The 25,306-nt window shown below is 45.2% G+C and overlaps 1 protein-coding gene and 1 long non-coding RNA gene across 2 annotated transcripts in view; one reads left to right on the top strand and one right to left on the bottom strand.

Annotated features, from left to right (window-relative positions):
• FAM3B (FAM3 metabolism regulating signaling molecule B) overlaps nt 1-25,306 on the top strand; it is a 57,873-nt gene that overhangs the window by 17,785 nt on the left and 14,782 nt on the right. The window contains exon 3 of the mRNA XM_043873609.1: nt 9,209-9,332. Within this exon, the coding sequence (XP_043729544.1) occupies nt 9,209-9,332 (124 nt within the window). The remainder of the gene's footprint in view (nt 1-9,208; nt 9,333-25,306) is intronic.
• LOC122675183 lies at nt 5,976-25,264 on the bottom strand. Its single transcript, XR_006335214.1, has 3 exons — nt 25,255-25,264; nt 20,522-20,527; nt 5,976-6,111 (listed from the first exon to the last, which is right to left on the bottom strand). It is a non-coding gene; the product is annotated as an uncharacterized LOC122675183 (long non-coding RNA).

Genomic DNA, 25,306 nt, shown 5'->3' with positions numbered 1-25,306 from the left:
AGCCTGTCCTTTAACCTCTGTTCTCTCCCAGGCTCTTATGTAGTGTCGCCTCACCTGTTCCATAAGCACTTGATCTTGAGTTCTCCCCCAATTTCCACTGCCTATCAATTGATCTGAAGAGATGGGGATCTCCCTGGCTTGGTCATGAGCCACCATAATCAAACGGGAACCGTCAGCTAGTCCCTGCACTATTCCCAAGGTGAAAGGAGAATTTACTCCATAATTCTGAACAGCTTGCTTACGTTCCTTTAATATTTTGAATCTGCTTGTGTATAGCCTCATACACCCCACTAGGATTATTAGGATCTGTCCCAGGAGCTATCCATTCATATATTGCCAATGGAAATGCCATAGCCATAACCTCCAAATCAACCCTCCTGTCGAGCCTGCCAAAAGCCTTTCTGGAGGGGCGACAGAACTGCTATCTGTCCTAAGGAAGGAAAAGCTTGAGCTGCTCCAGCAGTTAAGACGAGAGGGGGAGGAAGAGGAGGCAGAGGAAATTCCTCTTTCTTAAGCAAAGACACAGAAGGAGGTGCAGCTTGTTCTACCCCTTCGGGCTCTGTATATTCAGGTCCTCCCTCTGATGGGGTTTCACTTTCATCCTCACTCCCTTCTGAGCTTTTAGGGGTCTGAAGAGGTTCCAAAACAGATTTTATCAGTGTCCAAGTTGACCGGATAGATGCAGGCAAGGGCACTCCCTTGCAAAGAAGTTTCTCTAACTCACTACCTACGTTTTCCCATGTTCCTAAATCTAAAGAAGGGAACCGCCAGCAATGTTTCTCAATGGTTTGTAAAAGCTCCAATGGCCGGCCCTCACTGATTTTTGCCCCCTACTCCACCCCGCTGCCCCGCCTCTTTTAAAAGCTGCCTTACAAGGCGTATATACAGCCGGTGTTGTTCCAAGCTTTCTGAATTTTCCATGCTTAACCCCGGTTTCAATGCCTGAGAGAGTGTTACTTACTGCAAAGGGGGATTTCCAGAGGCCTCACCCCACTCTTCCTCGGACCCTGCTGCGATTGTTCAACTTTAGCTTCTCTCTCGGCAATCCTTCACTTTCGAGCCCCACATTGGGCTCCACTTGCTGCAGCCAGCGCAGCAGGTAGTGACTGAAATTGGTTACTGCACAGTTTGGAAAAAGGAAACTAGAGACAGAATTAAAGTTTTTTTTTTTTAATTCATTCATTTATTTTAATTGGAGGCTAATTACGTTACAATATTGTAGTAGTTTTTGCCATACATTGACATGAATCAGCCATGGGTGTAGATGTGTTCCCCATCCTTAACCTCCCTCCCACCTCCCTCCCCATCCCCATCCCTCCCCTCAGGGTCATCCCAGTGCTACAGCTCTGAGCACCCTGCCTCATGCATCGAACCTGGACTGGTGATCTGTTTCACATATGATAATTTACATGTTTCAATGCTATTCTCTCAAATCATCCTACCCTTGCCTTCTCCCAGAGTCCAAAAGACTTCTCTACATCTGTGTCTCTTTTGCTGTCTCGCACATGGTCATCGTTACCATCTTTCTAAATTCCATATATGTGTGTTAGTATACTGTATTAGTGTTTTAAAGATGGGACCAGGGGACTCATGACCTCTAGGATCAAGAGCCCTGCTGACGGAGTCCACATCGCTTTTATTGAGCTCTCGGTATGCAGAAAGTGTCTGGTTTTTAGATAACATAAGGTTCCCATGCCCCCAGTCACATCCCAGAGTTCATGCTCTTCTCTGTACTTTTATGTTACCTCCTAGTCCTAAGGGCATCACACGGCCGGGGGCAGCAATCTTCACAGGAACATCGGAAGAACCATCAGTGTGTGCACAAGCAGCGTTCTGAACTTGCACTGACCTGGCGTTCCAAGGTCCACACCGTGTTCCTCCTTAGCTTATCAAAGCATGACAACCCCAACTAATCAGCCCGATGGACTTTTTCTTTAGATTATACTTAGTTGCTATATCTGGCTTTTATTCTTTACCTATGCTGTTCTTCTCATGGCTTAGCCAGAGCGACAGGTGACGGACTATTAACCCTTGCATCCCCCTTCTCATATTTCACGGGGAGATGAGGACTTCGTGGAAGGTTCTGGGCTCGCCTCCAGGACGGGACAGACACACAGTCTCCCTCCCCCTGAGGGGCAAGTCTTCCCACGTCTCTGCTCCTCGACCCACTCCTTCCTTTCCTCCCTGTCCGGCTGTCCCCCAGCAGGCCTACAAGCCCTGCAGTTGCCCAGTTTCAAGACCCAAGAAAGCACCCAGAGTCAGCAACACAGACATCGTTGGTTTAATGGATGGGGGGCTTACACATTGGGAGCAGGGTCCTGGGGTACACCCACACTCACAGTGCTGCCAAGGCAGCAGGTCCTGGTGGGAAGCTTTGCTCCCAGGGGCAGGGGGAGGTTATCAGTTAACAGGGGCCACTGAACCAGGTGGGCTCATCGGTTGCCAGGGAAACCAGCAGAGGGGCAGGCCCCTCACTGCCCCTTTAATAAGAACTATCACCAGGCGGGCCTGGGACAAGAATTGTAGGAAGGAAGGTCAGGTGAGTGGATGAACGGGAGGCAAGCCCTGGTGGAGCCAGGGAGGGACAGAGAGCAAGAGGACCACCATCTTCAGTGGTCAGAACCTCTGGACTAGGGGCAGAGGTGACCTGCCATGGCCCAGGCCGCCCTCATTTAATTAACTAATTAATTAAAAAAATTGTATTGGGAAAAAATACAGTGTTGCCTTAGTTTCTGCTGTACAGCAAAGTGAATCATGTTTACATATGTTTACATATATGTTTACATGTTTACATATATCCCTTCCTTGAATTACGCTGAGTAGAGTTCCCTCTGCTCTACAGTTGGTCCTCATTAGTTATCTATCTTATACATGTGTTTGTGCTCACTCTCTCAGCCGTGTCAAACTCTTTGCGACCTCATGGACAGTAGCCCGCCAGGCTCCTCTTTCCATAAAATTTTCCAGGCAAGGATACTGGAGCCTGTTGCCATTTCCTTCTCCAGGGGGTCTTGCTGACCCAGCGATCAAACCTGAGTCTCCTGCATTGGCAGGTGGATTTTTTACACTGTACCACCGGGGAAGCCCATTTTGTGCATTCAGATCAGTTCAGTTCAGTTGCTCAGTCATGTCCAACTCTTTGCGACCCCATGGACTGCAGGCTTCCCTGTCCATCACCAACTCCCAGAGCTTGCCCAAATCATGTCCATTGAGTTGGTGATGCCATTCAACCATCTCATCCTCTGTCATCCACTTCTCTTGCCTTCAGCCTTTCCCAGCATCAGGGTCTTTACCAATGAGTCAGTTCTTCGCATCAGGTGGCTGAAGTATTGGAGTTTCAGCTTCAGCATCAGCCTTCCAATGAATATTCAGGAATGATTTCCTTGAGGATTGACTGGTTTGATCTCCTTGAAGTCCCAGGGACTCTCAAGAGTCTTTTCCAACACCACAGTTCAAAAGCATCAATACTTCAGTGCTCAGCTTTCTTTATAGTCCAAATCTCACATCCATACATGACTACTAGAAAAACCATAACTTTAACTAGATGGACCTTTATCAGCAAAGCAATGCCTCTCTGCTTTTTAATAAGCTGTCTAGGTTGGTCATAACTTTTGTTCCAAGGAGCAAGTGTCTTTTAATTTCATGGCTGCAGTCACCATCTGCAGTGATTTTGGAGCCCCCCAAAATAAAGTCAGCCACTGTTTCCATTGTTTGCCCATCTATTTGCCATGAAGTGATGGAACTGGATATCATGATCTTTATTTTTTGAATGTTGAGTTTTAAGCCAAATTTTCACTCTCCTCTTTCACTTTCATCAAGAGGCTCTTTTGCTCTTCTTTGCTTTCTGCCATATGGGTGGTGTCATCTGCATATCTGAGGTTATTGATATTTCTCCCGGCAGTCTTGATTCCAGCTTGTGCTTCATCCACCCCGGCATTTCACATGATATACTCTGCGTGTAAGTTAAATAAGCAGGGTGACAATATACAGCCTTGAGGCAGTCCTTTCCCAAATTGGAACCAGTCTGTTGTTCCATGTCCTGTTCTAACTGTTGCTTCCTGACCTGCATACAGATTTCTCAGGAGGCAGGTCAGGTGGTCTGGTATTCCCATCTCTTGAATAATTTTCCACAGTTTGTTGTGATCCATACAGTCAAAGGCTTTGGCATAGTCAATAAAACAGAATTAGATGTTTTTCTGGAACTCTCTTGTTTTTTCAATGATCCAATGGATGTTGGCAATTTGATCTCTGGTTCCTCTGCCTTTTCTAAATCCTGCTTGAACATCTGGAAGTTCACAGTTCACATACTGTTGAAGCAACCCTGGCTTGGAGAATTTTGAGCATTACGTTGCTAGTGTGTGAGATGGGTGCAGTTGTGCGGTAGTTTGAACATTCTTTGGGATTGGAATGAAAACTGACCTTTTCCAGTCCTGTGGCCACAGCTGAGTTTTCCAAATTTGCTGCATATTGAGTGCAGCACTTTAACAGCATCATCTTTTAGGACCTGAAATAGCTCAGCTGGAATTCTATCACCTCCACTAGCTTTGTTCGTAGTGATGGTTCCTAAGGCCCATTTGACTTTACATTCTAGGATGTCTGGCTCCAGGTGTGTGATCACACCATTGTGATTATCTGGATCATGAAGATCTTTTTTGTATAATTCTTCTGTGTGTTCTTGGCACCTCTTCTTAATATCTTCTGCTTCAGTCAGGTCCATACGATTTCTGTCCTTTATTGTGCCCATCTTTGCATGAAATGTTCCCTTGGTAGCTCTAATTTTCTTGAAGAGATCTCTAGTCTTTCCCATTCTATTATTTTCTTCTATTTCTTTGCATCGATCACTGAAGGAGGCTTTCTTATCTCTCCTTGCTTTTCTTTGGAACTCTGCATTCAGGTGGGTTTATCTTACTTTTTCTCCTTTGCCTTTAGCTTCTCTTCTTTTCTCAGCTATTTTGTACATACATTATTAATGTGTATCTTATACACAGTCATGTATATATATCAGTCCTAATCTCCTAATCCATCTTATCCCCCACTTTCCTCCTTCTCTCTCATTTTATTTATTTCTCCCTTTATCCCCACTTCCCTCTCTGACATCACCCACTGTCCCCCAGCCCTCTGATGCATCTAATGACACCCTTCTGTTGAACATCTACTTGCATCCCAGCTTGTCCTGTTTTGCAGGCGTGCATTTCGGTGCTGCGTGGGCCTGCTTCTTGGTGTCACTCAGCGCCGTGCCTGAGGCCCTGTCTGGCTGTGGGTGCCTCTCCTCTGAGGCTGCTCAGGCTGCATGGTGCCTGGGGCTTGAGTTCTCGTATTTTCCTCTTCTTTCTCTCTTGGGAGTGGGGGCCGGCTCCCCGTTGCCTCCAGCTTGTCACCACACAGATGCTGTGTAGCAGACATCCCCACAGGTCTCCTCGTGGACATGGCTGAGACTTTTTTCGGTATTTACATACCCAGGAGTGGAACCACAGCGCACCTGTCAGTTCAGGTGACTCCGTCGAGCCTGACAGCTTTCCAGAACTGGCTCCTGTTTCCCGCTGTCCTCAGCAACACTCGCAGTTCCCAGCTTTCCAAATTTCCCAGAGGGACAGGCACAAAATGGGAAGTTGCTGCTGTGACAAGCATTTCTCAGGCTTCCAGTGACCTTTGGAAGGTCAAGCCTGATTGAGACAACTACAGTCATCCCCCCTATCTGTGGGAAATTGATTCCAAGACCTCTGCAGATGCCAAAATGCACAGATGCTCAGGTGCCTTATATAAAGTGGCACAATTTCTGCATGTTATCCACCTACATCTTCCTTTATACTTCATCTCTTTTTCTTTCAATTTTATTATGATATAATTGATATACAGGCGGATTCTTTACCAGCTGAGCTACCAGGGAATCCCATAATTGATATACAGCACTGGAGACGTTTGGAGGCTTCTCTGGTGGTCAGTAGTAAAAAATCCACCCGGCAATGCAAGAGACATGGGTTCAGTCCCTGGGTCGGTCGGGAAGATCCCCTGGAGGAGGGCGTGGCAACCCACTCCAGTATCCTTGCCTGGATAATCCCGCGGACAGAGGAGCCTGGCGGGCTACAGTCCGCAGGGTCACAGAGCCTGACATGACTGGCGACTAAACAGGCAAGGATGAGTTTAAGGTGTGCAGCATGGTGACCGGACTTACAGACATCATGAGATGGTTTGCACAAGTTAGTAAATATCCACCACCTCATATATACACAAAATTAAAGAAATAGAAAAAAATTTGTGATGAGAACGCTGAGGATTTGCTGTCTTAACAACCCTCCTACACACTTTAAATCATAGCTAGGTTAAGCATAAAGCCTAGTACAATGTAAATGATATGTCAATAGTTGTAAATACAATGTAAATGCTAAGTAAAGCATTGCCTGCCAGATGCAAATTCAAGTTTTGCTTTTTGGGTCTTTCAGGAATTTTGTTTAATCTTTTCAGTTCCTGGTTGGTTGAGTCCAAGATGTGGAATCCACGGAGCGAGGAGGGAGGGTTGACCTTATTTTTCTTTCTGACGGGCAGGAGGAGGAACAAGGGCCGGTTGAGGGGAGGAGCCCCAACTCCCTGGTGCCCAAGCACGCTAGGCCATCATGCAGCTGTGCTTTTCAGAGAACTGCCGGCCCCCGCTTTCCTTCCACCTGCTCTCAGCTGGGAGTCTGCTGCTCCTGCCTCGGGCACCCGTCACGTAGGTGCACCTAGAGACCAGACCTGGGGCTCAAGGGCCTGTTGTTGCCAGAACCGAAAAAAGAAGGGCGAGGAGTGACTGCCCGCTAGTTTAGTGTCACAGCAGGGTACCAGGGGTTAGTGTAATCACTCCTGAGGCTCCAGTAGGTCTGGAATATACATGCTAATAATGGTCATCGGGTGGCTTCCCAGGTGGCACTAGGGGTAAAGACTCTGCTTGCCAGTGCAGGTAGATGTAAGAGATGTGGGTTCAATTCCTGGGTAGGGAAGATCCCCTGGAGGAGGGCATGGCAACCCACTCCAGTATTCTTGCCTGGAGAATCGCATGGACAGAGAAGCCTGGTGGGATACAGTCCATAGGGTCACAAAGAGTCCGACACAACGGAAGCAACTTAAAACACACACGGTAGTCCTTGGGTGGTTACCCTCTTCCTTTTGGTGGTGGTTTTAGAACCTGTAAAACAACTCAGTGCTGTGCATGAGATACTCTTATCCGTGTTGTGTACTTCAGGGAGGAACTAAAGATTCTGTCACTGCCATATCGCTGATTTACTGTTTAAATTGTTACCACTTCTCCTGGCCCAACTGCTGCTTTTGTCACTATACGGTCACATATACCTTCAGTCATTAATTCTTGAGTCAGGCTTTTGTGACTCTGGGGAGTCCTGGGAGACTCAGCTTTTCTACAGACAATAGGCAGGCAGAGGACTCAGGCCAGGGGGAGGGTGGGGATCCGTCCCAGGGAGGCCCCACGGGGTCCTGCTCCACTCCATATTTGTTCAACATCCTGATGGAGGAGCTGCTTATGCTGCACACCCACTAGGTGCTGGGAGTGCGGCGAAAATAAACAGATGACATCCTTGTCCTCATGGAGAAGCTGTCTTTAAAAAAACTATGGGGTGTTAAACAGTGATGAGGGCTAAGCAAAAGAAAATAAAACAGGGCAAGCTGGACAGTGCGAGGTGGGTTGGAGCTTTGGTTAGTGATGGGAGTAGCGCAAGTGAGGGGAAGAAAGATGTGAAGAGATAAGTGTGATGTTGGGGGGGCACCAGGAGTGGGCACGCACCAGCATCCCCATGATCCCCAAGCAGCTCAGCCCTGATCCAGCTTAGCCCCATGGCACTCAGCCATCACAGGACTCATGGGTAGTCCTGACTCCCCCAGCAGGGCCTCCCAGCCACCCTGCCGGCCGAGCTTTCATCCAGGTAGATGAAACAGAAGAGCGCTGCAGGGATCCATAAGCATGTCCCCACTCAAACTGGAGGAGTGGGAGCACGTTCTGATTTTTTTTTTCTGGAAACTCAGGATTAAAATTTGAGCCCAGCACAAGACTCTGGGTTCTGTGGGTGAGGCCCGACGGCCACACCTGTGAAAGGAGGGGGACACGAGTGGTAGTGATGGCAGCAAGGCCCCCAGTAGTGGGAGATGCAGGTAGTGCCCGGGGCTGGCTGACCCCACCCTCCCCCATTGCTGACCTCTGTTGCTGGGCAAGACGTCTCCGGGGCCTGCCACCACTGACAGCAGCCCAGGCAGAAGACCTCAGTGTCTCAGGCTTAAGGGAAAGGAGAGGGGTCGGCCAGGGCCAGAGTGGTGTTGTGGAGGCAGTCTGAACGTGGGTTGGAAAAGAGTTTCCAGACACAGAGCATCTCAGAAGGGAGTGCGTTTATAGAGAACAAAGAGCAGAGATAATGTGGGTGCTGCGAGCTAGCAGGCCAATACCTCCTGACAGACCAGAGAGAGCTGACCCCTTTCGTGGGTTGGTAGCCAATTTTTAAAGCCTCAAGACAAAGAAAATTCCTGCTGGAAGGGTGGCATTAGGTGATTGGTTAGGGTGAGCACTGGGGAGGGCATTTTTGTCTAATAATGGGTCAGGAAGCCTGCTCATGAGGATCAAGGGCGGGGGGGGTGGGGGCAGGGCTGGGCTTTTGGCAACTATCACAAAGGGGCTCGGTCAGCTTCAGAGGTGACCTTGTTTCTGGGATCTACTTCTGGCCTTGGTACAAGGTCTTACACCTGTGGCCTGGGGGCAGGACTAACAGTGGTCAAGAGTGTGTGTGTGTGTGTATTTCAGGTATGTAAATTCAGAAGCTGGATAGATGTTCCACAGGCTACTGGTTGGTTCACCAGCACGCTTAAAGATTAAGAGTGATTCCCAACTCCTTTTAAATGGTTCCATCTACTCAGCATCCCCTCCTTTTGCATGTTTGCTATTTGAGGACAAAAGCAGGTTGAATTAGCTTCACATCTTCCCAGTTTTCCTCTACCACTACTGACATGGGAGGCCATTCCCTCCTCTTGGGGATCTTCCCAACCCAGGAATTAAACCAAGGTCTCCTGCATTGTAGGTGGATTCTTCACCATCTGAGCCACCTGGGAAGCCCTCTACCACTACTGGGATTTGCCAATATGAAGTCCTGGGACAGACAAACTGCCATTCATGGCCAAGCAGTGGATTCTTCTGATCAATACTGTGTGATGCTAACTGTCATATTCCTGTTTGTTGCAGCCCCAACCCCCAAAAGGCAAAAATGTGATCACTGGTCCCCGTGTCCCGCAGACACCTATGCCTACCGGTTGCTCAGCGGGGGTGGCAGGGACAAATACGCCAAGATCTGCTTTGAGGATGAGATGTAAGTATCAGTGCAAGAAAAGAAAGCCTAGCTCCCCCACGTGGTTGTTTGCCTTCTCTGAGGCTGAAAAGTGAAAGTGAAAGTCGCTCAGTTGTGTCTGACTCTTTCTGACCCTATGGACTCCTCTGTCCATGGCATTCTCCAGGGAAGAATACTGGAGTGAGTTGCCATTTCTTTCTCCAGGGGATCTTCCCAACCCAGGGATCGAACCCAGGTCTCCTGCATTGCAGGCAGAATCTGAAACTGACTAGGCAGCAAGTCTGTCCCAGGAGAGAGGGGCATGTCCTTGACTTTAGGCAGAGGCTAGGGGCATCCGAGGGGAGCTGAGAAAGCCTGCTGTGCCCACGGTGGCGTAGGGACACATGGATTATCTCTTGTGGTTTTATGTGTCACATGTTGAGCTTCCATTTGACAGCAGTCAGCGCAAAACTCAGGGCTTCCCAGGTGGCACTAGTGGTAAAGAACCCATCTGTCAATGCAGAAGATGTAAGAGACATGGGAGTTCAGTCCCTGGGTCAGGAAGATCCCCTGGAGAAGGAAATGGCAACCCACTCCAGTATTCTTGCCTGGAGAATCCCATGGACAGAGGAGCCTGGCGGGCTCCAGTCCATAGGATCAGAGTCAGACACAACTGAAGCGACTTAGCACGCTCGCACACACACAGCACAAACTTCAGTATATATTTTGTACTCTAGCCCTTCAAAGTCAGGGAAACACCAAAACTCAGGACATAGTTGTCCTTGCATTTGGGTTTTGAGTCTCACCCTCCTGGAATAAAGTCAGTGTCATCTCTCCCTGCAGCCCACACCCCTTGCTCAACTCAGTCCAGATTCCCTGCAACTGCCCTACCCTTAATAGTCCTCTAATCCCTGGCACTTGGAACTGTCCTAGCCCAGCATGTTCCATGGCTAGAGCTGCATAACAAAGTACACAGACAGGGCAGCGTAAGCAATGGACGTTCATTCTCTCACACTCTGGAAGCCAAAGGTCAAGATCGAGGTGTGGGCAGGGCTGGTTCCCTCTGGGGCTGCTAGGGAATGTCTGTCTCAGCCTCTCCCCTTGACTTGCAGATGCCACTTTCACCCTGGGTCTTCACATCACCTTCCCTCCTTGTGTCTTGGTCCCAACTTCCCCTCTTTAAAAGGACACCTGTCATTTTGGATTGCTGTTGTTGTTCACTCACTAAGTCATGTTCAATCTATTGTGACCCCATGGACTGCAGCTCATCAGGATCCTTGTTCTTCACTATCTCCTGGAGCTTGCTGAAACTCCTGTTCATTAAGTGGGATGCCATCCAACCTTCTCATCCTCTCTCGCCCCCTTCTCCTCCTGCCTTCAATCTTTCCCAGCATCAGGGTCTTTTCCAATGAGTTGGTTCTTCGCATGAGGTGGCCAAAGTATTAGAGCTTCAGCTTTAGCATCAGTTCTTCCAAAGAATATTCAGGGCTGATTTCCTTTAGGATTGACTGGTTTGATTTCCTTGCTGTCCAAGTGACTCTCAAGCGTCTTCTCCAACACTACAATTTGAAAGCATTAACTCTTCGACGTTCCTCCTTCTTTATGGTCCAGATCTCACATCCATACATGATGATTGCTGGGAAAACTATAGCTTTGACTAGATGGACCTTTGTCAGCAAAATGAAGTCTCTGCTTTTTAATACACTGTCTAGGTTTGTCATAACTTTTCTTCCAAGGATCAAGTGTCTTTTAATTTCATGACTGCAGTCACTGTCCACAGTGATTTTGGAGCTCAAGAAAATAAGATCTGTCACTGTTTCCACATTGTCCCCTTCTGTTTGCCATGAAGTGATGGGACCAGATTCCATGATCTTAGTTTTTTGAATGTTGAGTTTTAGGCCAGCTTTTTCACTTTCCTCTTTCACCCTCATCAACAGGCTCTTTCATATTGGATTAGGGTCACTCTAAAGATCTTGTTTTAACTGAGTCATCTCCTTAAAGGTCCTGTATCCAAATGAGGTCACATTCTGAGGCTCTTAGGATTAGTATAACAATTGAACTTTGAGGGAACTCAGGGTAACCCACAACACCCAACTTAAGGATGGTTTGGGTGATTAAGTGATTACTGCAGATAAAATAAACTGAGTGCTCCTAACCCTGAGCAGGAGGCCATTCGGAGTCATCCCACTAATCCCCCTAAACCAGGCCCACCTTCCCTTTTTTGTTGGTTGCTTGTTGCCCAGAGCACTTGGCTCATCTGCATTTTCCTCCCTCCATCTCAGTCATTTGTCTCTGTACGTACCTTGTCCACCAGGGAGTGGGCAGCACATTTAGAGAGGGGGTCAGATTCAGTTTCATATGCCTTACTCAGTCCTGGCCTATCCCTTGTTCAGTGTTTGTGAGTTGGGTAGAAATAACCCCTCTACGGGTCCATCCCTTCTCTAAGCCCCATTCACTCTGCCAGTTTATTGACAAACATTCATCCACCGATGAACCCCCAGGGGTGAGGCACTCAGTGGAGGGATCCTGACATGGAACTTGTGGCTCCTGCCCAAGAAGCTGATTTCACAGTTCAGGGTTCTCCGCCTCAACCCCATGGATACACGGGGCTGCTGGTTCTGTGCAGTGGGGGCCACACTGGGCATTGCAGGCGTGGCAGTTCCCCAGGCCTCCACCCACTGGATGCCATAGAACTTCTCCCTTCCCTCTGGCTATGACAACAGCACTCATCCCAGATATTGTCACATGTCTCCAGGGTGGCATAATCCTATTCCCCACCTCATTAAGAACCACTGGTATAGGAGAGAACAAGATAGCAGAGGAGTAGGTGAACGTGGAGCACATCTCTCTCCACAGATACATCAGGAATACACCTTCAGACACAGAAGTGCATGCAGAACACCAGTTGAGAGTGGACAGGAGTACCTGACCAGTGGAAAAGAATATACAGAACCATGCAAAATTCAGTAGCAGGAAGGAACTACAGGGGAAAATAGTGTTAGTAGGACTGGACCTGCCCTCGGTGGGTAGGGGACTAAAGCAGGAGTTCGATCCCCACATGGGGGCAATTGTCCAAGTCAGAGGAGAAACATTTAAGGCTGAGAGTGAAACAGCTGAGCTGTGGCAGCCTAGATGGAATGAGAATCAGACAGTCCTTGCCGCAGCCACACATACCCCGGACAGGGATGCTGGTCCTCTGGAAGGCGCAGCAGCTGGGAGCTGGAGTTTAGGGATTGTGGAGAAATCCCAGGGTGAGAACTGCTGTTGATTGCAGAGAGATGGATCAAGGGGATGTGAGGGAGGAGACTGTGCTGGGAAAAGCCTGTGGAGAAAAGCCGGGAGCAAGGCAATACTGCTGAGTCACACGTAGAGGGTGGAGCCATAGCCTCACTCCCCCCACACGCCAGCATTGGCAGCTGAACAATAGAGAGGCTGGCCCATCAAACGCCTGATGCACTGAACCACAGAGTAGGACCCCAGCCAGGGGGCCCCTTTAAGTGATTGATGTGCCAATCTACAAAGTAGGACCCCAGCCAGGGGGCCCCTCTATGTGCCTGATGCACCAAACAACAGAGAAGGACGCCAGGCAAGGGAGCCCTCTTAGTGCCTGAATGGGAGGAGCTATGGAGAAAGACTGGCCAAAAAGGCCTTCTGATTGCCAGCTACACAAAGTTGGAAAAAGACTCTGATAGGGCCATAACTCCTGCGGTGGAGGCAGTCCGTGTCCCTGCACCCTTGGGGCCACCAGGGTCGCCTCAAGCCAAGCAGCTGCACCACCTTCATCCTCAACTCTCACTGGGGCAGAGCTGCCACAGGCAAAAAAAGTCTTGCATCTATGTGCTTAGGGTCGCTTTGCTAGTGTCCAACTCTTTGCGACCCTTTTGTAGACTGTGGCCTGCCAGGCTTCTCTGTCAGGGAGGGGGATTCTCCAGGCAAGGATACTGGAACATATTGGCCAATACCCTTCTAGAGCACTATATTTCCTGCTGCCCTAGCCACCAACCCCCCTGAGTACTTGGTGCTGCCAGAACCCCTGCAACCCAAGCAGCTGCACCACCTCCACACCTGGCCCTCACAGGGGCAAACTCAAGTCCTCCAGGGCAGCCTCAGGAGCAAACGCCAGTGGACAACCCACATGCAGAGGTGGAAATAAAACCACAATTGAAACCCAGGGGCAGTGTGGCTAGGGAATAAGACCCAAACCTTCCCACCAGCTGTACAAACTGCAGATTAAATCCACACAATCAACTAGCAGACTCTGTGTCTATGGAATATATAAAAGGACGTTGAGAGCTCCCACAAAAGAAAACACACGAGTTCTGATAGCTGTGGACATTGGAGGCAAGAACACACAGGAGTAGGACCAGATTAGACTGAGTTGCCCCCACAGCAGGTCCAGAGATGAGCAAAGTGTTGGAGGGCATCCTAGGGAGGTGAGGTGGACTGTGACTCCAAGCGAGGGAAAGGACTCTGACAGCAGTGACTCAAGAAAAACGTTTATTATTCTTATGTTTTCACTTGTTCTGTAGATTTTTTGGATTTTTTTTCTCCCTTTTATCCCCCCTCTGATGGAGTTGTCGATTTTATCAGCACTATGAAATCTAATTAAGCTTTTGAGCTTTTTTTTTTCCTCAGTCACATTTTTTATTGTTGTTTTAAAACTCTGCCTCTATGTTGGGCCTTTGCAGTTCTGTGAATTTTTCTTTTTTCTTTTTTTTCTTTTTTCTTTTCTCTTTTTTTAATTTAAAATTTTTTAAACTTATTATTTTTTCTACATTTATACCTTTGTTTGCCTTTCTTACTGTTCTTTTCCCCTTGCAGTTAATCTTTAATGTATATAAATCTTCTTCATCTACCTCAATTTAACACTGCATATCTATTCTTGCTATCTTTTATTTCTTTCCTTTCCTCTCAACATATTTGTTACTTTTGTTTTCATTGCTTTATTTCCCACTTGTCACCTTGCTTTAGTTTTGTTTTCCAGTCTGTGCTTTAGTTAGTTTTGTTCTTAACTGGTAAATATAATTTCTGATTTCTTTGTTCACCAGGTCAATCCACTGTACTTTATTTTCATTGGACTGTTTTGACTTTGCTCATGGGTGTATATGTATATGTGTATATGTCATTATTTTAATTATTATTTGCCAATTTTCTAGCTGCCATTTGTCTGGGTTTCATCTTTGGTTTCTCATTTTTGGATATTTGTTTTAATCTCACTTAATGCCATAACAAACCACTTGTGGAATCTTTGTTCCTGAAAAGAGATCAAGTCCTGAGCCTTTGGAGTGGGAGCACTGACTCTAGGAACCTAGACTACCAGAGAACTAACTCTGCTACTGCTGCTGCTGCTGCTAGGTTGCTTCAGTCGTGGCCAACTCTGTGCGACCCCATAGACAGCAGCCCACTCGGCTCCCCCGTCCCTGGGATTCTCCAGGCAAGAACACTGGTGTGGGTTGCCATTTCCTTCTCCAATGCATGAAAGTGAAAAGTGAAAGTGAAGTCGCTCAGTCGTGTCCGACTCTTCGCGACCCCATGGACTGCAGCCTACCGGCTCCTCCATCCATGGGATTTTCCAGCCAAGAGTACTGAAGTGGGGTGCCATTGCCTTCTCCAGAGAACTAACTCTAGGGAGTTTCAAATACTGAGAACTCACACAAAGGAATCCAGTTGAATACAAGACCTGGCATCAGCCAACCACCAGTAGCACCCTGTGCAGGATGCCTCATCTAAACAAAACAAAATAAAAGTACAAACGCAATTATCAACAGACAGGATTACCACCTAATTCAACCTTCCCCATCAGAGAAAAAACAAACAAACAAACAAAAACTCAGCACAAATCTCACCCTGAAAGAAGCTTACACAAACCACTGGACCAACCTTAGGAGGACAGAAACCAAAAGAAAGACTTCAACCTTGAAGCCTGGGAAAAGGAGACCACAAACACAATAAGTTCAAAAAAAAAAAAAAAAATGAAAAAGCAGAGAAATACTACACAAATGAAGGAACAAACTAGAAACACAGAAGTACAAATAAATGAAGAGGAAACAGGCAAACTGCCTGAAAAATAATTGAGAATAATGATAGTAAAGATGATCAAAAACCTTGAAAACAAAATGGAGAAAATGCAAGAATCAATCAACAAAGACCTGGAAGAATTAAAGAATAAACATAAAGAGACAAACAACACAGTTACTGAAATTAAAAATACTCTAGAAGGAATCAATAGCAGAATATCTGAAGCAGAAGAGTGAATCAGTGAGCTGGAAGATAAAATGGTGGAAATAATTTCTGAAGAGAAGAATAAAGTAAAAAGAATGAAAAGAACTGAGGATAGCCTCAGAGACCTCTGGGAAAGTATCAAATGCACCAACATGTGAATTATAGGGGTCCGAGAAGAAAAAGAGAAAAAGAAAGGGTATGAGAAAATTTTTGAAGAGATTATACTTAAAATTTTCCCCAACATGGAAAAGGAAGTAGTCAATCAAGTCAAGGGTGTCCACTTTCACCACTATTATTCAACATAGTTGTGAAAGTCCTAGCTATAGCAGTCAAGAAGAAAAGGAAATAAAAGGAATCTGGATCAGAAAAGAAGAAGTAAAGCTCTCACTGTTTGCAGATGACACGATACTACACATAGAAAACCCTAAAGATAGTATCAGAAAATTCCTAGAGCTAATCAGTGAATTTAACAAAGTTGCAGGATACAAAATCAATACACAGAAATGATTCTCATTTCTATATTCTAACAATGAAAAATCAGAAAGACAAATTAAGGAATCAATCCCATTCACCATGGCAACAAAAAAATTAAATATCTAGGAATGAACTTACTTAAGGAGACAAAAGAACTGTACACAGAAATTTATAAGACACTAATAAAAGAAATCAAAGATGACATAAACAGATGGAGGGAGATAATCCATGTTCCTGGGTAGGAAGAATCAATATTGTTAAAATGACTATACTACCAAATGCAATCTACAGATTCAATGTGATCCCTGTCAAATTACCAATGGCATTTTTCACAGAATTAGAACAAAAAATTTCACAATTCATATGGAAACACAAAAGACCCTGAATAGCCAAAGCACTCTTCTTGAGAAAGAAGAATGGAGCTAGAGGAATCATCCTTCCTGACTACAGATTATCCTACAAAGCTACAGTCGTCAAGACAGTATGGTACTGGCACAGAAACAGAACTATAGACAAATGGAAGAAGACAGAAAGCCCAGAAATAAACTCATGCATCTATGGGTACCTTATTTTTGACAAAGGGGGCAAGAATATACAATGGGGCAAAGACAGCCTCTTCAATAAATGGTGCTGGAAAAACTGGACAGCTCCACGTAAAAGAATGAAATTAGAACACTTCCTAAAACCATACACAAAGATAAACTCAAAATGTATTAAAGACCTAAATGTAAGACCAGAAACTATAAAGTTCTTAGAGGAAAACATAGGAACAACACTCGATGTCATAAATCAAAGCAAGATCCTCTATGACCCACCTCCTAAAATAATGGAAATAAAAACAAAGTAAACAAGTGGGACCTGATTAAACTTAAAAGCTTTTGCACAGCAAAAGAAACTTTAAGCAAGGTGAAAAGACAACCCTCATAATGGGAGAAAATAATAGCAAATGAAACAACTGACAAAGGATTAATTTCCAAAATACACAAGCAGCTCATACAACTTAATGCCAGAAAAAAAACAAGAACCCAATCAAAAAGTGGGGAAAACACCTAAACAGACATTTCTCCAAAGAAGACATACAGATGGCTAACAAACACATGAAAAGATGCTCAATATCACTCATTATTAGAGAAATGCAAATCAAAACTACACTGAGATATCATCTCACACCAGTCAGAATGGCCATCATCAAAAGGTCTACAAACAGTAAATGCTGGAGAGGGTGTGGAGAAAAGGGAACACTCTTACACTGTTGGTGGGAATGTAAATTGATACAGCCACTATGGAAGATGGTATGGAAATTCCTTAAAAAACTAGAGATAAAACCACCATATGACCCAACAGTCCCACTCCTAGGCATATACCCGGGGAAACCAAAATTGAAAAAGACACTTGTATCCCATTGTTCATTGAAGCACTATTTACAATAGCTAGAACATGGAAGCCACCTAGATGCCCATCAACAGATGAATGGACAAAGATGTTGTGGTATATATACACAATGGAATATTCAGTTTCAGTTCAGTCACTCAGTCATATCTGACTCTCTTCAACCCTATGAACCACAGCACACCAGGCCTCCCTGTCCATCACCAACTCCTGGAGTTTACCCAAGCTCATGTCCATTGAATCCGTAATACCATCCAACAATCTCATCCTCTGTCGTCCCCTTCTCCTCCCACCCTCAATCGTTCCCAGCATCAGAGTCTTTTCCAATGAGTCAGCTCTTCCCATCAGGGAGCCAAAGTACTGGAGTTTCAGCTTCAACATCAGTCCTTCCAATGAACACCCAGGACTGATCTCCTTTAGGATGGACTGGTTGGATCTCCTTGCTGTCCAAGGGACTCTCAAGTGTTTTCTCCAAACACCACAGTTCAAAAGCATCAATTCTTCTGTGCTCCGCTTTTTTTATAGTCCAACTCTCACATCCATACATGACTACTGGAAAAACCATAACTTTGACTAGACAGACCTTTGTTGGCAAAGTAACATTTCTGCTTCTTAATATGCTGTCTAGGTTGGTCATAACTTTCCTTCCAAGGAGTAAGTGTTTCTTAATTTCATGGCTGCAATCACCATCTGCAGTGATTTTGGAAGCCAAAAAATAAAGTCTGTCACTGTTTCCACTGTTTCCCCATCTATTTCCCATGAAGTGATGGGACCAGATGCCATGATCTTAGTTTTCTGAATGTTGAGCTTTAAGCCAACTTTTTCACTCTCCTCTTTCACTTTCATCAAGAGGCTCTTTAGTTCTTCACTTTCTGCCATAAGGGTGGTATCATCTGCATATCTGAGGTTATTGATATTTCTCCTGGCAATCTTGATTCCAGCTTGTGCTTCCTCCAGCCCAGTGTTTCTTATGATGTACTCTGCATCTAAGTTAAATAAGCAGGGTGACAATATACAGCCTTGATGGACTCCTTTTCCTATTTGGAACCAGTCTGTTGCTCCATGTCCAGTTCTAACTGTTGCTTCCTGACCTGCATACAGATTTCTCAAGATGCAGGTCAGGTGGTCTAGTATTCCATCTCTTTCAGAATCTTCCACAGTTTATTGTGAACCACAGAGTCAAGGCTTTGGTATAGTCAATAAAGCCAAAATGTATGTTTTTCTGGAACTCTCTTGCTTTTTCAATGATCCAGCACATGTTGGCAATTTGATCTCTGGTTCCTCTGCTTTTTCTAAAGCCAGCTTGAACAACTGGAAGTTTGCGGTTCATGTATTGCTGAAGTCTGGCTTGGAGAATTTTCAGCATTACTTTACTAGCGTGAGAGATTAGTGCAGTTGTGCAGTAGTTTGAGCATTCTTTGGCATTGTCTTTCTTTGGAATTGGAATGAAAACTGACTTTTTCCAGTTCTGTGGCCACTGCTGAGTTTTCCAAATTTGCTGACATATTGAGTGCAGCACTTTCACAGCATCACCTTTTAGGATTTGAAATAGCTCAACTGGAATTCCATCACCTCCACTAGCTTTGTTTGTAGTGATGCTTCCTAAGGCCCACTTGACTTCACATTCCAGGATGTCTGGCTCTAGGTGAGTGATCACACCATCTTGATTATCTGGGTCATGAAGATCTTTTTTGTACAGTTCTTCTGTGTGTTCTTGCCACCTCTTCTTAATATCTTCTGCTTCTGTTAGGCCCATACCATTTCTGTCTTTTATTATGCCCATCTTTGCATGAAATGTTCCCTTGGTATCTCTAATTTTCTTGAAGAGGTCTCTAGTCTTTCCCATGCTATTGTTTTCTTCTATTTCTTTGCATTAGTCACTGAGGAAGGCTTTCTTATCTCTCCTTGCTATTCTTTGGAACTCTGCATTCAAATGGGTATATCTTTCCTTTTCTCCTTTGCTTTTCGCTTCTCTTCTTTTCACAGCTATTTGTAAGTCCTCCTCAGACAGCCATTTTGCTTTTTTGCATTTCTTTTTCTTGGGGATTGTCTTGATCCCTGTGTCCTGTACAGTGTCACGAGCCTCTGTCCATAGTTCATCAGGAACTCTGTCTATCAGATCTAGTCCCTTAAATCTATTTCTCACTTCCACTGTATAATCATAAGGGATTTGATTAAGATCATACCTGAATGGTCTAGTGGTTTTCCCCTACTTTCTTCAATTTCAGTCTGAATTTGGCAATAAGGAGTTCATGATCTGAGCCACAGTCAGCTCCCGGTCTTGTTTTTGCTGACTGTATAGAGCTTCTCCATCTTTGGCTGCAAAGAATATAATCAATCTGATTTTGGTGTTGACCATCTTGTATGTTACTCAGAATGGATATTACTCAGCCACAAAAAGGAACATATTTGAATCAGTTCTGATGAGGTGGATGAATCTAGAACCTATTATACAGAGTGAAGTAAGTCAGAAAGAGAAAGATAAATATCATATTCTAACACATATATACGGAATCTAGAAGAATGGTACTGAAGAACTTATTTACAGGGCAGCAACAGAGAACCAGACATAGAGAATAGACTTATGGATGTGGGGAGAGGGGAAGAGAGGGTGAGATGTATAGAAATAGTAACATGGAAATTTACATTACTGTATGTAAAATAGATAGCTAACAGGGATTTGTTACATGGTTCAAGAAACTCAAACAGGGGCTCTGTCTCAGCCTAGGGGGGTGGGATGGGGAGGGAGATGGGGGGGTTCAAAAGGTAGGGGATATATGGATACCTATGGCTGATTCATGGTGAGGTTTGACAGAAAACAACAAAGTTCTGTAAAGCAATTATCCTTCCATTTAAAAAAAAAAAAAAAAGAACCATTGGTATAGATGGAGAGAACAGAGTTTGCCAATGTCCATGGTAATACTTTCAACAGTATGTGAACTGTGAATTTCCAGATGTTCAAGCCAGTTTTAGAAAAAGCAGAGGAACCAGAGATCAAATCGCCAACATGCGTTGGATTATCAATAAAGCAAGAGAGTTCCAGAAAAACATCTATTTCTGCTTTATTGACTATGCCAAAGCTTTTGACTGTGTGGATCACAACAAAATGTGGAAAATTCTGAGATGGGAGTACCAGACCACCTAACCTGCATCTTGAGAAATCTGTATGCAGGTCAGGAAGCAACAGTTAGAGCTGGACATGGAACAACAGACTGGTTCCAAATAGGGAAAGGAGTACGTCAAGGCTGTATATTGTCACCCTGCTTATTTAACTTATATGCAGAGTACATCATAAGAAACACTGGGCTGGATGGATGAAGCACAAGCTGGAATCAAGATTGCCATGAGCAATATCAATAACCTCAGATATGCAGATGATACCACCTTTATGGCAGAAAGTGAAGAACTAAAGAGCCTCTTGATGAAAGTGAAAGAGGAGAGTGAAAAAGTTGGCTTAAAACGCAACATTCAGAAAACTAAGATCATGGCATCTGGTCCCATCACTTCATGGGAAATAGATGGGGAAACAGTGGAAACAGTGACAGACTTTATTTTTTGGCTTCCAAAATCACTGCAGATGGTGACTGCAGCCATGAAATTAAAAGATGATTACTCCTTGGAAGAGAAGTTTTGACCAACCTAGACAGCATATTAAGAAGCAGAAATGTTACTTTGCCAACAAAGGTCTGTCTAGTCAAAGTTATGGTTTTTCCAGTAGTCGTGTATGGATGTGAGAGTTGGACCATAAAGAAGGCTAAGCACTGAACAATTGATGCTTTTGAACTGTGGTGTTGGAGAAAACACTTGAGAGTCCCTTGGACTGCGAGGAGATCCAATCAGTCCATCCTAAAGGAAATCAGTCCTGAATGTTCATCAGCAGGATTGATGTTGAAGTTGAAACTGCAATACTTTGGTCACCTGATGCAAAGAACTGAATCATTGGAAAAGACCCTGATGATGGGAAAAATTGCAGGCAGGAGGAGAAGGGGATGACAGATTGTTGGATGGCATAACCGACTCAATGGACATGAGTTTGAGTAAACTCCAGGAGTTGGTGATGGACAGGGAGGCTTGGTGTGCTGCAGTCCATGGGGTTGCAAAGAGTCGGACATGACTGAGCGACTGAACTGAACTGAACTGATGGTCATGCTGTACGGTAATTGTGTGAGTCCCTTGGAGTGCAAGGAGATCAAACCATTCAATTCTAAAGGAAATCATCCTGACTATTCATTGGAAGGATTGATGCTGATGCTGAAGCTGAAGCTCCAATACTTTGGCCATCTGATGGGAAGAACTAACTCACTGGAAAAGACTGATGCTGGGAAAGATCAAAGACAGGAGGAGAAGGGGACGACAGAGGATGAGATAGTTGGATGGCATCACCGACTCGATGGACATGAGTTTGAGCAAGCTCCGGGAGTTGGTGATGGACAGGGAAGCCTGGCGTGCTGCAGTCCATGGGGTTGCAAAGAGTCAGAGTCAACACAACTGAGCGGCTGAACTGAACCTAACTAATTGATAAAATTTCAGAGGTGATGACCTAATGAACTGAATTGTCAGTGAGATAGGTTGAAAACTTAGCAGGATCCCTTGGAAAGGAAGAGGTAGGAAGACCTGGGAGGACTGGGGACAGGGGGTCAGGTCACTTATCTAGAATCACATCATCAGAAGAAGGTTAGTCAAGCTCAGACCCCAGAGCCTGGGAGCCACCCTGCTCTATAGCACCTGATACCTTCTCCAGACCATGATGTAGGACTGTATCATCCTACCTTGTACATACCACCTCACTTGAGCATTGACTTCATATGACTCCCTCTGAGGTAGTTACCATTATGATTTCTATGATACTGACAAGAAAACAGAGTCACAGAGAGGTGAGAGGTTCAATCACCTGCTCCCCATCACACAGCTGTTAGTGACAGAGCCAGGATTCCACCCTGGTGAACGTAGGATCTGCTGAGTGAACCACCTTGAATCCAGTAGTCTAAAGGAACCACTAAATCTTTCTATGAATGTGTAGCACCCAAAGGTAGCTTGCCTGCTTCCAACAATATTCTAGATGTTTTTCAGAATTCAATGCAGAATAAAGCAGGATAAGCAGAAATAAAAACAAATTAAAAGGAACAGGAATAAATGCGGCCAGATGCTGAGACACTTGCTTGTGGCTTTAGCATTGTATTTTCTCGTTACTGACTCCTGGAACAGACAGTTCAGGTTGTAGAGACCTCGTTGTCTCATATAGAAAAGATGCAGGTTTGTGTAGAATGACAAGTGTTTTGTTGGTTTTGGGTTTTTTTTTGTTTTTTGGGGTTTTTTTGGCATTTCCTTCATCCCTGGGTCGGGAAGATCCCCTGGAGAAGGAAATGGCAACCCACTCCGGTACTCTTGCCTGGAAAATTCCATCGATGGAGGAGCCTGGTAGGCTACAGTCCATGGGGTCGTAAAGAGTCGGACACGACTGAGCAACTTCACTTCATCCCTACAAATGTCATGGTCTGGGCACCTACAGGCACTCCTGCCCCGGGAACAGCCCTTCCAGCTGTCAGCAGAGCTCCCTGCTCACTCACATCCCCACCTCTGATCAGCAAGATTATACCACACCCTCCTTATTTTCCTGTTTTATGTGCTACCTTGCCCCAGTAGGTCACCTCTCTTTCTACTGTACCACACAATTTCTGTTCTCTTTCCTTGGGCTTCCCTTCTGATTCAGACGGTGAAGAATCTACCTGCAATGCAGGAGACCTTAGTTTGACCCCTGAGTTGGGAAGATCCCCTGGAGAAGGGAACTTGCCCCTTGGGAGTTTAGCTGTCTTCTACTGTATCACACAATTCCTGTCCTCTTTCCTTACCATTGTTCTGATTAAGTCACTATACTGTCATCATGGTTTGAGCAAAATTCAGCCTTTACATGATTATGACTGTGAGCATAAAATTCAGAGAGCTTTACTTGATTGGAATATTTTACCAAGTGAGAACCCAACCTCTGGCAAACAAGGATACTTCCAGCTGGAAGGTGGTTAGGAGGTGTGGCTCCCAGTACTCACAACTGGGTTTATAAAGCTTGAATGAATAAATGCCTTGTCTTCTAGTGTGATTTATTACTAGAAACTTACATGTCTTTGCATTGTATGAGCTGACTTGTTCGTAACTGCAAGGTCATGCTGACATGAAGAAAGTGTAGGTTTTGTTTAAGGTCAGAGTGAGTATTTGGGGGCTGTCAGGACGGTTTTAAGTTTTGGTTATGTGGCTGTGAGGGTCCGTCTCAGAATATATTCAAACTCTAGCCTCTAGTTTGGTTGTTTTTTTTTTTTTTAATTTTTTATTAGTTGGAGGCTAATTACTTCACAACATTTCAGTGGGTTTTGTCATACATTGATATGAATCAGCCATAGATTTACACGTATTCCCCATCTCGATCCCCCCTCCCACCTCCCATAGGACGAAGCAAAGATTCTTCACGACTGAAGCATGTTGTATACAATAATTACATTTTGTTTGTGGTTGGCTCCCTTGGTTTTCCATGAACTTAATGTCAATTTAATCCCTAAATTTCCTCCAGTTAAAATAAATCTCTCACATCAGGTTATTTGCCAACGTCACCTTGTGAAGCTTCTGTTCCACTCCAATCAGCCAGGTTGTCCTGAAGCCACTGTGTGTCTGTCATCCAGGGACCCCTCTCTAACACCACTCTGGATAACCTCTGTCTCCTTCTCTGCCATTGGAGTCCCTGTTTCCTGGATGTAGTACCTTCTGCTTTCTTAGTTTTCACCCTTGTTTTGCTAGAGCACACCTTCCAGTAACATCCTGAGAGAAGGGTACAAGGGGAGGTAATGTTTTTTAAAGATTCTTCATGTTTAAAGTGTATTCATTCCCACTCACAATCAACTGATAGTTTGGCTGAGTATAGACTTACGGATTACTGCATACTTAGTACAGTGTTACTATATAAATGGGCTTCCCTGGTAGCTCAGCTGGTAAAGAATCCACCTGCAATGCAGGAGACACCTGTTTGATTCTGAGGTTGGGAGGATCCCCTGGAGAAGGGATAGGCTACCCACTCTAGTATTCATAGGCTTCCCTGGTAGCTCAGATGGTAAAGAATCTGTCTGCAATGCAGGAGACCTGGGTTCAATCCCTGGGTTGGGAAGAGCCCCTGGAGGAGGGCATGGCAACCCACTCCAGTATTCTTGCTTGGAGAATCCCATGGACAGAGGAGCCTTGCGGGCTACAGTCTGTGGGGTCGCAGAGTCAGACATGACTAAGCACAGCACAGCACTGTATAAATAGCATCCACTTTGAACTTTGTTAAGTCATTGCCTGGAATTAAGCAACTGTCCCTCCAGCAACATTTGAGTGAGGTGACTGTGAGAATGCACTTCTCAGATTTCTAGTGGCAGGAAGTTCATTGAAGAAGAGCTCCAGCTGCTGCATTTTGAAATCCGCAGCAGGTTTGCTGGAGGCCAGGCTTCCCCTGGCTGCTCCCAGCCAGTGACTGAGGACTGTTACAGGAAAAAAAAAAAAAATGTTCATGACACTTTGTGAAAATGGCCAGGCAGACTTTATTCAAGGGGGTGATGGCAGCAGGTGTGGGGACGACTGCTGTGAGTTCCTCCAATGAAGGTGAGAGATAGGATTCAACTCCAGATACATCGTGGGCAAGAAGTGACAGCCAAGAAGCAGTGTGGAGACCATGGATGGAAGACTACCAAGAGGAAGCACCGGAGGCTAGGGTATTCTGGCAAAACAGGCTAACAAGATTCTTGCTAAAGGCGGGCCAGGGTGATCAGACATCACCTGGAGGCTAGGAGGATAAGCAAACTGATTTTATATGGGTGATGATCAGATATCAAAGGTGGGACATTTAACCACACCTTTAAACTGACTTAGCAGAATTCCTGCTAAAATTGGGCAATGTGAAGATAAACACCAAG

This window comes from Cervus elaphus, chromosome 19 (assembly GCF_910594005.1).
Source record: "Cervus elaphus chromosome 19, mCerEla1.1, whole genome shotgun sequence".
In the NCBI taxonomy this organism is placed as follows: Eukaryota; Metazoa; Chordata; class Mammalia; order Artiodactyla; family Cervidae; genus Cervus; species Cervus elaphus.
The sequence above is the reverse complement of the archived record's forward strand: the minus strand, read 5'-3'. Positions and strand labels throughout refer to the sequence as shown.